Source organism: Alexandromys fortis, unplaced genomic scaffold, assembly GCF_014885135.2.
Source record: "Alexandromys fortis isolate MF-2015 unplaced genomic scaffold, M_Fortis_MF-2015_v1.1 scaffold_0, whole genome shotgun sequence".
NCBI classification, from domain to species: domain Eukaryota; kingdom Metazoa; phylum Chordata; class Mammalia; order Rodentia; family Cricetidae; genus Alexandromys; species Alexandromys fortis.
The window spans coordinates 20,210,738-20,226,568 of NW_026067949.1; the positions used below are offsets into that span (position 1 = coordinate 20,210,738).

General features: G+C 38.0%; 1 protein-coding gene across 3 annotated transcripts in view; it reads left to right on the top strand.

Moving 5' to 3' along the window:
• Dthd1 (death domain containing 1) overlaps positions 1-15,831 on the top strand; it is a 52,436-nt gene that overhangs the window by 10,749 nt on the left and 25,856 nt on the right. For 2 of the 3 annotated variants that reach the window (XM_050150251.1, XM_050150253.1), the window contains exons 5-7: positions 653-903; positions 7,847-8,011; positions 11,987-12,276. In XM_050150251.1, coding sequence (XP_050006208.1) covers positions 653-903; positions 7,847-8,011; positions 11,987-12,276 — 706 coding nt within the window. The remainder of the gene's footprint in view (positions 1-652; positions 904-7,846; positions 8,012-11,986; positions 12,277-15,831) is intronic. The other variant, XM_050150252.1, reaches the window with a different exon arrangement.

Consider the following 15,831-nt stretch of genomic DNA (forward strand, 5'->3'; position numbering starts at 1 on the left):
TCTCCAATGATATTCCTTCTCATTCCAGCTTTGTTTTCCCCATTCTCTCTTTTCTATTTCTCCTAGTTCCTATCACAAAAAATAAGGAGAAAGATTGGGAAGAAAGCCTGACTGCAGTATTTCCTTTGAAAATATTTTCTGCAAACTTTGAGCTATGGTAGCTTGTCTTCAACTTTTGTTGTTCACATGATCTAAGAATTGTGATAATTAAAAAATGACATGAAATGTCATCTTTATTTTCTTGATCATGATGTTTATAGTTAAGTGTGTTTCTAAAACACATACATACACAAACATATATATGCATAATTAAACCCGTGTGTTTTGTGTTTGTGAGTGTGTATACATGTGTGTGAGTGTATGTATGAGTCCATGCATGAGTTTGTGTGTGTATGTGTGTGTGTGTGTGCGTGTGCCTGCATGTGTGAATAGGAAACAACATTTTAAGAGATTTTACTCAATTGTGTGCTTTTACATAAAGAGTTTTATTTCTAGGCAAGAATGTACAGAGAAACACATAACAATGTATTCCCTTAAATTTATAGAAAATTGTTTTAGGACCATACTAATACTTGCATCTTCTGAATGTATATGTGCATATCTGTGTTTGAGGGTATATCCATGGGCATCTTTTTCCTTCCTTTTTGTTTAGATTCAGCCAGTCGATCCTTCTCTGGTGTCGTATTTAAAAACACATCAAGATTCTTCCTATTCAGTACAGTCCACAAGTCCTCTTATTCATGTCCAGCATCCATCCACTCATCCTTTTCAGAAACCAGTCACAGTGTTCCTGCCGTGTTCCCCTCTCCCTGAAAAAAAGAATCTTGAGTCCGAACAAGATCACAGGAGACCAGAGAGTGCCACAATGCACAGAAGCGTGCCAACACCTTCATACTTCAACAGGTGAGGCAGAGACCTCCTATTGCTAACGATTTTTACGGGAGACAAAGAACCTTCCATGATTAACTATAATCAGATGGCCTATATTTACATATCTGAGGAAAATAGTGTGAAGAATGTTCTCATCGTTGACCCACAATAGGAAAGAGTTTCAGTTCTCATGGACTCAAAACTGTGTCATACGAAAATATTATGTTTTTTTTTTCATTTAAATTTTTTTTAGTTTTAAAACAATCTTATTTTACATACCAATCCCAGTTCACTCTCCCTCCAGTTCTCTCACTCCCCTTACCTTCTACTCACCCCTTCAGAGAAGGTGAGGCTTTCCTTGGGGAATCAACAAAATCTGTCATATCACTTGAGGCAGGACCAAGCCCCTCACCCTGACTCTAGGCTAAACAAGATATCCCTCCATAGGGAATGGGCTCCAAAGAGCCAGATCATGCACTAGGGATAAATCCTAATTCCACTCCTAGTGGCCCCACAAACTGTCCAAGCCACACAACTGACATCCACATTCAGTGGGGCCTTGTTCAATCTCATGTAGGTTGTGAAAAAATGGTGCTTTTTAATAATATAGATACAAGATTAAACCTTTTAAGAATTTATGATATGGTTAATTATGAGAATGCAACATAGCACCTATATTTTTTTCATTCAATGATCAAATAAGATAAATTTGATCTCTTAAAAATAAATTAAAATTTCTGGGTGGTGGTGACGCATGCTTTTAATCCCAGGGTTTATGTCAGATGAAAGAGTATCTCTGTGAATTCAAAGCCAGCCTGGTATACAGAGCAAGTTCCAGGACAGCCAGAGCTAAACAGAGAAATTCTGACTCAAAATTAATTATTTTATTAATTAAATTTGAATTTATATCTATTTACAAGTGTATTCTTTTTCCCCAGTTATATAATCAAACAACATCTTTATGAATAAAGTCAATATATATATTGACTTTATTCAAATATTTTATATATATTAACTCACCAGTCAACATAAACAAAAAATGAAAATCTAACAAATAGAATATATTGTAGGACCTTAAACCTGATCTTAATTTATATTTTTTTTAATTTAGCATTAATTTTCTTTGCTAACAGAGAAAGCAAAAGTGGATACTCCCATTAAACATAAAAGGACATATCTTGAAAAACAAGAGTAATAGCTACTACTACCCAAGAGTATTCTGCAGCATATTTGTTTTGTATATTGTTGCCTGCATTATCGCATCAATGTGAGAGTTAGGTGTAGTGACATGAAGAACCATTGCAAGTCTGCTAACTAGTGAATGATGCAGTCAGGAACTGAACCCACATGCTTCCTCTCCATTGACTTGCCATCATTTGTTTGGGTTAAGATTTATATTCTTGTTCCTATTATGCTTGCAGCTTCAGAAGCTTGGGCAACACTATGTTGGTTTGTGACAAGAAGAGAAAATAAACATTCTTTACTGTAAGACAAATGATAGAGAACGTAGAAATAGACATCAATTTTGTTACTCAACTTCAGCAGCTGAAGGTAGATAGATAGATAGATAGATAGATAGATAGATAGATAGATAGATAGATAGATAGAGATATGGCAATGTGACATATAATTTTTCCCATTTCAGCTCAAAACACCCCATGGTTAAAAATATTCTGACCTGTAAAATATACTCTTAAGATGATATTTGAATTATCATTTATAATATCTTCTTCTAACTTCTCTTATTTCTGTTTGTCACCTATTAAAATTTCCTAGATTCTTAATAGTTCCTTGCTGCTTACACTTTAGTCTTGAGAATTCCTATCTGGGGCCATTTCTTTTGTAAACTGTCAGTCGTGGCTCTATCTTTATTTGGGAACTTGAATGCCTGGATGTGTACCATAGGATTTCTGCTGGCACGAGATGGAGCCAGTTTCCTCAGATGGCATTTATTTCTGTCTCTGTTGAGATCCAATTCCTACTTCAAAGGGACTATTTTCAAAAGTGCCGATATGCTAAGCCTTCAAGTTCATCTTCCCAGTGTGCCTGTGATACTAAGGATGAAGAGCTCATATTCTGCTTATTCAAATATTGCTTACTGCTGCTGTCTCCTATGTCTTGGTTATTGGAAGGGTGTTTGTCTGTATGGAAATCCCTTCATTCTACTCTGATTGTTTCTTCTGCTGTAACTCTGACTTACACATATTTTTTTGTAGAAAATTTTGGGAAATATTTTTTAGAGTCCCTTGTCGTATGAAAGTCAAAATATTATATTTAAAAATCATATTGATTATCATCTAACCAGTTTGCTTTATTGAGGAAAGACTCTCAGACTACCCATTCCCAATTTGTTACTTACCGTTCTGTGTTATATGTATTAAATAAAAAATCATTTAGAAAATCAACTTCAGAATGAAATGGTAATGCTTAGATAGAAACATACACATGCTGTTCTATCCTTAGGAGCTAGTATTTTCTGATCCATACAGGAAAGCCCCACGTATTAGAATAACGACACAATGTTCATAAAACATTGGCTTGGTCAGCTATGGAATAAATAAAATGTTTTCCATTGGTCAAACCTGAAGCTATTGTTTTGTAAAGTTTTCAAACATGTCATAATACTATTGCATTTAAAAGTAGTAAATTCCTATGAGTTGCAAAGCCTGTTTGGGAAAATCAAGGGGAACCCCCCCCATTTGGACACTTTTTAGTAGTATGTCTTTTCACTCAAAAAAATAAAATATTGAAGTGACTATAAGCAGAACGTTTTATAAAGGGATACTCTTCTGAATGTCTCTTATGTGATATTAAAGGAATTAAGGAAAATGGACGAACACGCAGTAATAGGTGACTGTCAGGCTTGAGACAATGTACCCTGGGCTGCGCATCTATCATCCAACTCCTTGGAAGATTGTCTGAGCAAAATCAACCTTGTGTCTAGGGATTACCTTTCTGTCCACGTCGACTCAATAGGAGATTTCCATGTTAGTGTCACTGCAATAAGGAAACTTTTAACCCTGAGTAAGCTGAGGTTTTCCTCTGAATGCATGGTCATTGGTATGAGAAGAGCTTTGGACTCAAGAAACAGCAACGGCAATTTCTTGGTTTGTTCACATTTTAACATTGTAAAAAGCAAATTTTCCGTTGCTTCAAAAGCTCTGCTCACTGGTAATATAGAAAAAGAAAGTTAAGAAGAAGAGAAAAAATAGGTAAAGGTGATTTTTCTTCTATATAGAATTTTTCTACTTTTTCTATTTGCTCCACTAATGAACATGCATCAATATTAATTCCTTCATTTTATAGTTTGGTAAAGTGTATTTATTTCTTTCTTTACCCAAAAGAATCTTAACAAATGTTACCTCATTTGTATACTCCTTGGTATGCGGTATTCATTGCCTTGGGGATGGGTAGATAAATAGTCAGGTTAGAAACAAGAGACTTCTGAATAAAAATTGATTGGAGTCACCACCGTTCTTTTTCCATGAAGTACAGCATTATGGAAATGTTTCTTCTTTGTTAAGTTAGATATTGGGGAGCCTACTGGGAAGAAAAAACACACAAAGAATGGGATTTGAATGGGTAGATCATGCTGATCATTAAGACAGGTTGGCAATGTGCATAATTTCACTTTTGAAAAAATAAACGTTTATGTTAGTGCTTAGCATGCAGTGTCCTTGGGAGCACAGTCTCAGAGAATAGTACCTGACTTATATGTGAACTTAACCTTGAAGAGTGTTTTTTATATTGTTGAAAAATAATGCTTGGAGTAGAGGAATGAGCTGGTGGTTGTTCTAATGTTGACAGATCATGAGGAATCCTCAGTTATCATGAACAGACATGTGGTAGATTAGATTATGGAGTCCTTGGTAAGTGTAAATGGAACTAGGAACATTGTCAATTAAGCAAGACCTCAAAAGTTTATGTCTTGATCATTTAAATAGAATAGTTGAATCAGGAAAAGGAAAAAAAAACTTAACTCTCATTATCAATCGTTGAATTGAAATCCATAGGGATTATACTGGTAAACAAATATTAAACTCAGGGTGCACAATTTGACCCAGAAAGTGTTCGCCAATTTGCAAACTAAATACAAAACTATGTAGAAAATAGACCACCGGAATTTCCCCAGTGTGTCATCCACCCTAGCCAATATGACTTGCACACATTCCTGGTCCATTCACTTTCTGTCTTAGTGTTCCTATTACTGTGATGAACCAAAAACAACTTGGGGAGAAAAGAGTTTATCTGGCTTATACTTCCACATCATAGTGCATCATCACTGAAGAAAAACTGGGCAGTAACTGAAATAGAGCCCATCAAGGAGTGCTGCTTTCTTCCTCTCCATAACTTGTCCAGCCTGCTTTTGGATACAACCCAGGACCACTTGCCCAAGGGTGGCACCACCCACAGTGCCCTATTGCTTGTCAAACATGAATCAAGAAAACTCCCTGCAGACTTGCCTATAGACAATCTGAGGGAAACATGTTTGCATTTGAGGTTTCTTTTCCTGGGTAACTCTATCTTGTTGTCAAGTTAACAAAAGTAATAGTCATGAAACACTTCTTTTTAAAACAGTTACATCATAACATGCATAATTTAAAACGAGAATTGTTTTCAATTTTTGAGTAAAGAAGTTCTTTGTAAAAATCAGGACTTTAATAATTAAATTAGCTTTCTGAGAAAAAGTAGATCCTAAAATGTTAATGACATTCACATTTAAAGGCTCATACATTATGTAAACCACAAAGGGAATATTCTGAAACTCAAATGTGATATGAGAATTTGATGATGTAATTGCATGCAGTACATGTTTTCTTAGACATTCGTAGCATATTTATTTTAGTCAGTGTCTTCAAAGAGCCTGATTCTGTTTGGGGAAGAGATAAACATTTTTAAATAAACCATTTTTAGAAAGTGGTATATATTTTATTTATTTTATTTTTTCCTAAGTGCAGCTGTAAGATTGTGTATACAACTAGACACGCGTGTGGAGATCCTAAGCTGATGTTGGGTATCTTCCTCGATTACTCTTCACTTTGTTGAGTGACATGGTACCAACACGGTTGACTGAATGTGGAACAGACTGAATCAACTAGCCTGTCCAATCAGTTTGCTTCAAGGATTCTTTATGTCCATCTCCTGACCAGTGGGATTATAAAAGAGTGGGCATATCTACCTACCTGTCATTGTCATAGGTCCTGGGGGTCAGAATTCCCATGATCATTCTCCATGTTGTGCTAACGGAACTAAATCTCCAGTCCTTGTTCATATATTTTGGAGAATGCCTTAACATCAGAATGTTGTCATTCTTTGATCTCGACCAAGTACCTGTCATTGCTAGGCAACATTATTGTTCAAAGTTTGCTTATAGTGCATCAGTGGTTAAGGGCATAGTCTTGTTAGAGAGCTGTTAATCTTAGGAGATATGGATATACCATGTGGTTATTTGACTTAAAGATACTGTGTGTCTATTTCTGCACATTCTGTTTGATAAATCAGGGCTGTTTTTTCTTGTGTTTTTGAGACAGACTCTTGTTATATAGCTGTTCTGGTATCTGCTGTGCAGCTCTACTGGCCTCACATTCTCTGCTCTCCTACCTCAGCCTCCCCAGTACTAAGAGTACAGGAATATGCTATTAGCCTTGGCTATTAAGGACTCTTTTTAGATCACAAAAAAGCAAACAAAGTCTTTAATCAAAAAGTGCTGTACCTTTATTTATTTATGTTTTGTGTGCTGGGAATAAAACATAGTATCTCGTTTGTGTTCTTTCTTCAGACAGTTTTATTTCCTGACGTGTTTTTACCTCATGCAGATGATACCTACTACATCTTCATAATTCAAGTTAGAGAAAGATAGGAATTTCCCTCATTTATATGTATGGCTGCCTATCCCAAATATCTCAGAAACTCATAACTGGATCCAGAAGGAACATACAGTACAAGTCAGCCTATGTTATGAAGAGATAATGAAACTCTCAACAGTCCTTTGTATCTCATTATACTTATATAACAAGTCTTTTTATCTGATTCCATGGCTATGGAGGCTGCTTCTCGCTTATAATACCTGTACTTAAACATAAAATAAACAGTTTTTAGCTGCCTTCCTAGCTGTAGAACAGATTTGGATAGATGCACCAGTAGTAATCTTGATGGCCTAGAGGTGGCAAATACCTCTTTAATTTCCAATTAGTTAACTGGAAATAGTTATGTGGTCCCACTCAACTATTGTGATGGAGACATGCAGCCCCACTGTGCACTCAAACAAAGGGTTAGCCACTATTTTAGTGGCCATTGCTCATGAATGTCAGATTCACAACTTGACTTAAGTTATTGTCTGTCCTGAGTCAGGAAGTATGCACTTTTTTTTTTTCGAGACAGGGTTTCTCTGTGGCTTTGGAGCCTGTCCTGAAACTAGCTCTGTAGACCAGGCTGGTCTCAAACTCACAGAGATCTGCCTGCCTCTGCCTCCCGAGTGCTGGGATTAAAGGCGTGCGCCACCATCACCCAGCTGGAGTCTATGGTTTTACCCAGCATGTTATAAATCATTCTTGTGTATCTCTAAAGCATCCACACTTCATCTCTGGGTTTTTTACGTTTCTAAGAGTCCCCTTTTAATCCTCTTTCTACCATTAGTAAAATGTATTTCATTCTAAAAATCTATTCTTCATACAAGCATTTTACTTTGCAAATATCCTTGAATATTATATTTGCTCCTAACTCACTCGTTCTACCTTCTTTGTACCACCCCGATGGTCCATGCTGTAAAGAGGTAATACTATGATAATATATGGATACTTCGGTAAGCAACAGCTCTAACCATCCCATCTTTCTATTCTTGAAGTCAGAAGTAATTAGTAATACATAGCATACTCATGATGGGTTATTACTGTCTTAGTCACTTCATGAAAAGTAGATGTTTTAAGTGTGATTTGTGCTATGTAAACTTTTACCCATTTTTGTTATCATTTTCTAGGACCAAGAGTGCCTCCCTCAGAAAACCTGGTAACAATGCTTGTGAAAACTTGAAACTATTAGGATTCAGAAGCAGAGACAGTGGTTGGTTTGGGATTGATGACGTTGTGGTGAGAACTGTCCAGAATGGCTTGGTGTCTTTTGAATTATGTGAACACTTAGAGAGGTAAGACCATAGGAAACATTCAGAGGCGATGACACTCTACTCCAGCCCGTAATTAATGGGTAGGAACGGAATCCAAGGATTATATTTTTATTACTCAGATAGAAATACAAGCTGTCTTTTGGAGTGCACTTAAAAGGCAAACCACAATTGACATGGATCCACTGCGATTTTGCTCCTGATAGTTTAACTAGGACTTTCGAAACGAATTGCAGCATAGGTTTATTTTTACAGGTTTCTCTTAACACCAAAATAGTTTCAAAACAGCACCTTCATTTCTCAAATTCCACAGGATAGTAATTAACTGTTCGTATTATGCTCATCTCATAACTATGTAGATATAACCTGAATTTGTTATTGCAGTTCCTTCATTTAGCTTTCTCATTTCCATGTTTTCTAGACGGCCCATTAAAGGAGCGTTTTAGACGGTTTTAAGGTACATGAGGAGTAAACACTCATGAGGAAAGGCAATCACATACATGCCTAAAGATAGGTTTTGTTTCGTAATCACGACCTTACCTCTATGATTATCCCAGGCTAAATTCTGCAGAAACCCGGTGTGAGATGAGAGGGCAAGTGACTGGTTGAGGAAAGCCTCTCTGGAAGACCATATGAGGGAATGAAAGAAGAAGAGGAAACCACGGAGGATGATGGGAAAGCTGGTTTGGGTTGGATTTCCTCCAGTCTGGTGCTTCAGGGGAGCTCTGGAATACCACAGTGGTTGGCTTTGAAAGTTACACCTCACAGTCCTTGTCTGTGAGTGAAGGCTGCTCTGGAAGAGGGCTTCTGTTCTCTGGAGAACAAACAACGGTTAACTTGTCCCATTCTGGGATCCAAGTCTATATCAGCTTCCCAACAGTGCTGTAGCAAAATGTCACAAATCTATTATCTTACAGTTCTAGATGCTCAGTGTCTCCAAATCAGAATCTTTATAGGGTTTGCTCCCTTTGAGAACTCCAAGAGAAGAATCTACAGGAGGCCTGTCCTTGGCTTATAAATGGCCCTCTTCCTCCTCACACAGTGTTTTCTGCATGCTTCTTTTATGTTAAAAACTCCTCCCTGAAGCACAGTAATAATACTGAGTTGGGGTCATCCTCGTGAGTTTACCTTAATTTATATACTTCTGTAGTGACATAAAATGTTACATGAACACTAGTATTTGAGGATAAGATTTAGGGTGGGACAAAAATTAATCTCAAAAGATGACCCGTCACAAAAATTCTCACACCACAGGATTGGAGATTAGAATTTCATCCCCACCTACACGTGTTACAGAAATAGATTTTTTTTTGACCATAGTTTGCTTCCGTGTTTTGAAGTATCACTTTGATACTCTGCAACAGAGTGTAAGTGTTTTACCCTGTTTAATTATTGAATAATGAAAATTTCAAACCTTGCCAACTGCACATTCTTATAAAGAATACAGCATACTCACACAAACCTGAGTGGCCTAGTCTGTAATAAATATAAGCATGTAAGGTTGCAGCTGATTTAAATGTAAAATAGCTGGTTTGTCAAACGACTTTCAGCATAGTAAAAATATAGGATAAAAGATGTTTTTAAAAGTGTACCTATATAGTGCATTTGCCCTGAATGGAGCTTGCAGGACAGAGCATGGTTCTGGGAATATCAGTGAACACTGGATCGTAACCCAGGAAGCTAGTCAACACTGTGCATGATTTATAAACACTGCGACATTGGCGAGACTAAATGTATTATATTTTTCTTCAATCATCAACAATATTGCTTACAATATTTTTAATTTTATTATTTCATATATTTCAAATGTTAGAATTTTGGATTGTTTATACTATCAATTAGCTTAACACAGAAAGATACTGTTTGGCTATATAAAACTGTTTTCCTTACATTGTTTTCTTTTATTTTTTTTTAAGAGTTTAGGGATCTATGAAGTCCAGAAGATTGTGTGTGATTTTTTTGAGGCTGAGAGTACTGGTGGTTTTGAGCATCCGGACATCGGTGCTAGGAATCTATCTTGTGTCCTATGCTAGCACAGAATGTGATCTTAACCCCTGAGAAATCTCTATATGCCTTCATCTACCCTCTTCATTCTCTGCCCATTTTCATTTTAAATTGGTATTCATTTATTTATTTTGTATTGTTTGATACAGGATCTTGCTAGCTTGCCCTGTACACTCTGGAACTTTCTATTTACACATTCATAGAAATTCTCCTGCCTCTACCTCCTTACTGCTGGAATTACTGATATAAACCAATCCATATAGATTTACTTAATTTAATTTTGTTGTTAAAGCTTAAGACACAAATTGACATTATTCTAGGACTACATAGCATCAGAGTCACCCCAATACTGCCATTTACCTTTTGACTTTGTCCACTAAAAGGTCTTCTGGGGCAACAACACAGCTGGAACTGCTATCTCTTATGATAGCAATGCCTTTTTCTGAGCCTCTTGTGGATGGCAAACCTTATGTAGATAGGAGTACAATCTAAACTAATAAGAAAATATATTAAATTCAAAATGAAGTGATATAGTTGCTTATTGTTATCATCCAGTATCAGGTACTGCATATAACTATATTGCTGAAATGTCATACACTTGGCAGGGCAATAGTTTTTTCATACCACCATCACCATAGAGATATGGGTAATATGCTTGTACTGTGGTGTTAAGACTGCAACATACTAAGCAGTAAAGTGTTGAAATAGGAGCGGTGGGGCTGTGTCCCCAGCACCCCGGCCGCCTGCTAGCTCATGCCCGAAATAACAACACACAAACTGTATTCATTTAAACACTGGTTGGCCCATGAACTCTAGCCCTTACAGGCTAATTCTCGCACCTGGACTAGCCCATTTCTAATGATGTGTGTAAGCACCCCAAGGTGCACTTACCGGGAAGATTCTAGCCTACGTCCTTCCTGGGTCAGAGCTGCCTGGGAGAGCGGAGCCTGGTGTCTCTGCTCCAGAGAGCAGAGCTGTTGAGTCTACCCGGGAGAGCTGAGCATGGCGTCTCTGCTCCAGAGAGCAGAGCTGTCGGGTCTGACCTCACTTCCTCTTCCTCCCAGAATTCTCTTCTGTTTACTCCACCCACCTATGTTCTAACCAATAAAATGGGCCAAGCCAGTTTCTTTATTAGCCAATGACCTTCCTCCATCAGTAAAGTTTCTCAGCTCCCTTATATTTATATTTATATATGCAGCCAGTCATTAATTGAGATGATATGGGATGCATGACTCTATAATGAAAACAAGGGACCACTTTTAGAACCCAGCTGATACAGGATTATTACTTTAAGGCTATGTTTTAGAAGGGGTAGGTAATGTTGACTTGTAATCTCATCAGCCTGAGGAAGGACAGTTGTGAGTTCATGGCTAGCTGGGCTACAGTGCAGGAACAAACCACTCAACAATAGTCAAGACCATGTTTTTTAATTTAGCTTGAGACCTAGGGAGAGGTCTCACTCAGTAGGGTTACTGCCATGCAAGCAAGAGGACCTCAGTTCAGTTCCCCGGCATTCAAACACCTTAGCATGACAGCTCACATCTGCAACTCCAGGATTGAGGAGAGCGGAGACAGGCAGATCTTTGGAACTCATTGGCCAGCAAGGTTAGGGGACCTGATGAACTCTCTTAGGTTCACCAAGACACTCTATGAGACATTATATCTCAAATAATAAGGTGGAAAGGGATGGAGAGATGACTAATATCTAACAGTGATCTCTGACCTCCACATGAATGCACATCCATGTGCCCACACAGATGTACACACCCACACAAACAACATGCATAAAACACAAACAGACAAAAACAACAAAGAACTTAGCTGATCTGAACTAGTTTCTTGACTGTCTGGGATTTCACTGAAGTCCCCCGTTAATATAGGTATTAGATCATCAGAATTCTTGCTTTAAGTTAAGAAAAGTAAGTTTTTTATTGAGTCTGTGGTATTTCAATGCTTCTTATTCCCCTTGAGTCTTGCCTCTTTCCCTTCGCACAGGTTTATTGTGCTCCACCTGTCTTCCACAGTGGATAATAGCCACTTGGTTTCTTTTGTGAAGTCTTTAGAGGAAGCCTCCCTCAGCACCACGGCCTGCATTCTGCTGTCCCACCAGAAGGACAATCCATATAGAGTGGTTATTTTAGTGGTACCTTCTAAGGAGTTAAATCTGGCACTGAAGAACTTGCGCTCGGAAGGGTTTGGAGGACTTCCAGAATCATCTAGACATTTCCAAGTAAGAGAAGGAGAACAACTTCTTTTAAGGTTTACTGGAAACATATTTGGCTCAAGTAAGTATGAGGAAATGGTCTTATGCATTCTAAAGACTATAAAGCACAAGCCTTGGTGGCAATACTCTAAACTTGTATTACTAAGAAAGACTTCCTTTTAGAGAATTTGGGAAACATTTAGAGACTAGTCTATCTAGGCTCTATTCTTTTTCTTCACAGGGGCACATGTGTCTTTACTGACGGATTGTAAGTGACATTCTTTTAGAAACAGTCTTCTTTGTGATTGCCCCCATGAATTTAGGCTTGCCTCACCTCTTCCCCATGACAGCTTCTTTTCTAAATGCTCCCTGCTTCCACTCGGTAATGTGACTGTTTACACACAGTAATAATAATCTGTTGAGAAGCATGTCATGTAACCTCACTTATGATGATTTGACATAGAAAAGTTGGCTTTATGACAAGCAATAGCAATAGACATCCAAGTAGAAATAACACATTCTGGTTTTGATCTTTCTCTAGTTTAGTGGTTTCAGGAATGATATAGTCTGTGACGTCACAGGTCTTAGTAGGCCACCCAGTCTCAAGGAGAAAGAACTAATATTCTGTCATATATTGGGCTGCTAAGCCATGGCATTAAGTATTTGAAGTATATTAAATGCGGTTTTGACATGATATTTTCAATTTGTTACGTTTGTAAGAAAGCGACAGCGTCACAAGTCCAGGAGCATCTGTCTGTTACTCTTCTGAACTGTATGGGCTTCCATTGCACCTACAGTTATCTACATAGTCTTTAATGTATCCTTCAAGAATCTAGCATGAGTCAATAGACCCATAAATGAAACATAAAAATACGTTTTATGTTGCTTATTTTAAATTATATTCTCAGAAGTGTGTTCTGCATTTGGAAAGTGGTCTGAGGTACAAAAGATGCTTAGGAATATTGAACGAGGGTGACACACTCCTCAGGTTTCTCATTCCCACATTTACCCGGTGTTAATTTTATTTCTCTTATAAACCTCATTCAAATTAGAAATTATTGATTCCCAGGTTTAGGGTTTGTTCATATTCTCAGGAGATACTCTTCACTGGAATGGACGTTCAGGGGACTTCCTCGTCTGATGTCCTCTAAGCCTCACAACACCATCTTTCATTGACTGTAGAGAACGTACAAGCTATGACAGTGCTGAGGGAAAAGAATGAAGTGGTAGCCATGGGAAGGACTGGAGGGGAGGGAGAAGTGAGTGCTTAGCGAGGTGAAGAAGATACAAGGCAGAGAAAGGGGAAGTGAGAGAAGAAAAGAGAAGAAAAGTAAAGTGATCGCTAAAGGCACAGAATGAAAGGTCTTCAGAGGATTTGCCATCTGGGCGTTTGTTTTCATCAGCTACTCAATTTCCAATTTTGTGGAGATTTCTCAATCAGGAAGCTTGTTACACCCTTGACTTGATGTAATAGTTGTATATTTATAAATCAATATGCATAACATTGAATCCATGATGCCTACTAGCTCTCAATCAGAAAAGGGCCCCCAAACCTTATGTGGTAGTTGTATGCAGCTCACAAAGAAAATGCGGTTTGAAGCCAGTCCTGGCCCTCACAAGGATAAGTGAGACTCATTATTACACACTATCTCCATGTCTACACTGTCTCTTAGATTCTCACGTACAGCAGCTCCGTCGTTGGAGGAGGGGAGAAAGGCAGGATGTGAATGACACCTTCGTACTTAACTTCTAAAGCAGAAACCACACTGCAAACCCAAGGAAACTCTCTAAAGAGAGATAGTCAGAGCTCAGAAGTACTCCACACTAACTAATGGTACAAATGATTTTTCTGTAACCTAAGAGGCAGCTAAACAGGACTGTGCTGCTGTCTTCCCAGGCAGGGAACTTGTTGTCTTCACTGACAAGGGTCCCATGCTAAATTAAGACACCGAAAGACTGGCAGCATGTATGCCACCTTGTCTATGAGGGATGGATATGATCTAATTGTCATTCAAAGAAATTGAGGCAGGCAAGATATCCATATTCTTTCTATTGTCCGTTTCCAGGAGATTCTTGTTCATATTGGGATCCTCATTAGAAATTTCTGGATCTAGGACTCTCCACAAAGAGCTGATCCCTATCTTCATCAGAATCCAGGAAGCTGAAAGAGATAACCACAGGTGTCCTCTGCCTGCTGGGCCCTCATCTCCTCCCTGGTACCTTCTCTCCTACTAATGACTCCCATTTCATCTTCTCAGTGGTCATGTTCGAGGAAGTCTTCCTTATTTATTCTCATCACATCATTTCTGCTTATTTTATTTTCACAGATGTTCACCTTTTCTTTTGTGTCCCCTGCCACAGAGGCCACTTTCTATTTACTCACTTAATGCGAGCTTCTCTATAAAGACCCCCATTGGAAGGAGGCAGTGTGGTTAGGGGCACCATGCAACCCCCAGCACCTAGGATCAGAAGGCGTGAGGAACCGTACCAGGAGATGAACAATGACCATCCCTAGGACCACTGCAAAGATTGTACCAGTTGTGATGAGTGCTCCACAGAGGGGTGACATGACAAGCTAGACCACAGCTCTGTTAAGAATTAGCTTCACTGTGAGCGTTGAAGAGACCAGTTAAATGAGTCATTACTGTAATTGAGCCATTTTTGTAAGACCATGGCAGACCTTCGAGTAGAAGTTGTGGGTAGTGGGTAAGAATCAAAAAAAAAAAAAAAAACACCCAGAGACACTGCTTCAGGATACTTAGTTTCCTGGTATAGCTAGCACTTTCGCTTCCTCATCTGACTTTTCTAGGGAAAGCACTTCTTCACGTGTGTGTACTGCCTGTGACGTTAAAAAAAAAGACATGTAACCATCGCTTCTGAGAACAATTATGTATTGCTGTAAGAAAACTCCAGTTATTCGCAAAAGATAAATAATTTTTTAACATGGCAAGTATTTCTGCAATAGTGATTGTCTCAATTGTCTACTAAGGACTATGTGTGTTCTATGGTGAGAAGGGAAAACACTCTCCAAAGGTCAACCAGTCAAAACTGTCCTTTGTGAGTTTGAAATGTCACTTTCATTTTTACTTCTTTATAAGTGTTAGAGGAAGATGAAAAATACTGTTATTCCTTTTATGTTTTTTAACCTTTTGTTCCTTTTTATTAGAGACTGATGGCCCTCAGAGTATTGAGTTCTCTTTTAATGACACAAGCCCAAATTTTTTACAAAATTACATAACAAGTTGTTCATAAGGCGAAACATTTTTTACTGGTAAATCATCAATAGTTGTATCACTATTTAATTTATAGATGTGACTTTTAGAGTGCCTTTATAGATACTACTAACTTTTATAAGGTGTTGACTGGCAATGATAGGGTTTCAGAGTCTAGATCTGAATTTAACCAATTTAGGGTTATCTACATTGTATGTATCCTGCATATTAGTCATCACTTATAAGTAATTGTAAATCTCACAGGGAAAGAAGAGATAAAACAGCAGCAGCAACAACAAAGAAATTTACTAAGTCATAGTTTACTAGGACCGGAGTAGTGTTGTTTCTTTTGATAATTCTTGGGGTGGGAAACACAGACCTAACCTGGCATTACTCAAGGGATCTGAAAACTTTAATTTACAATT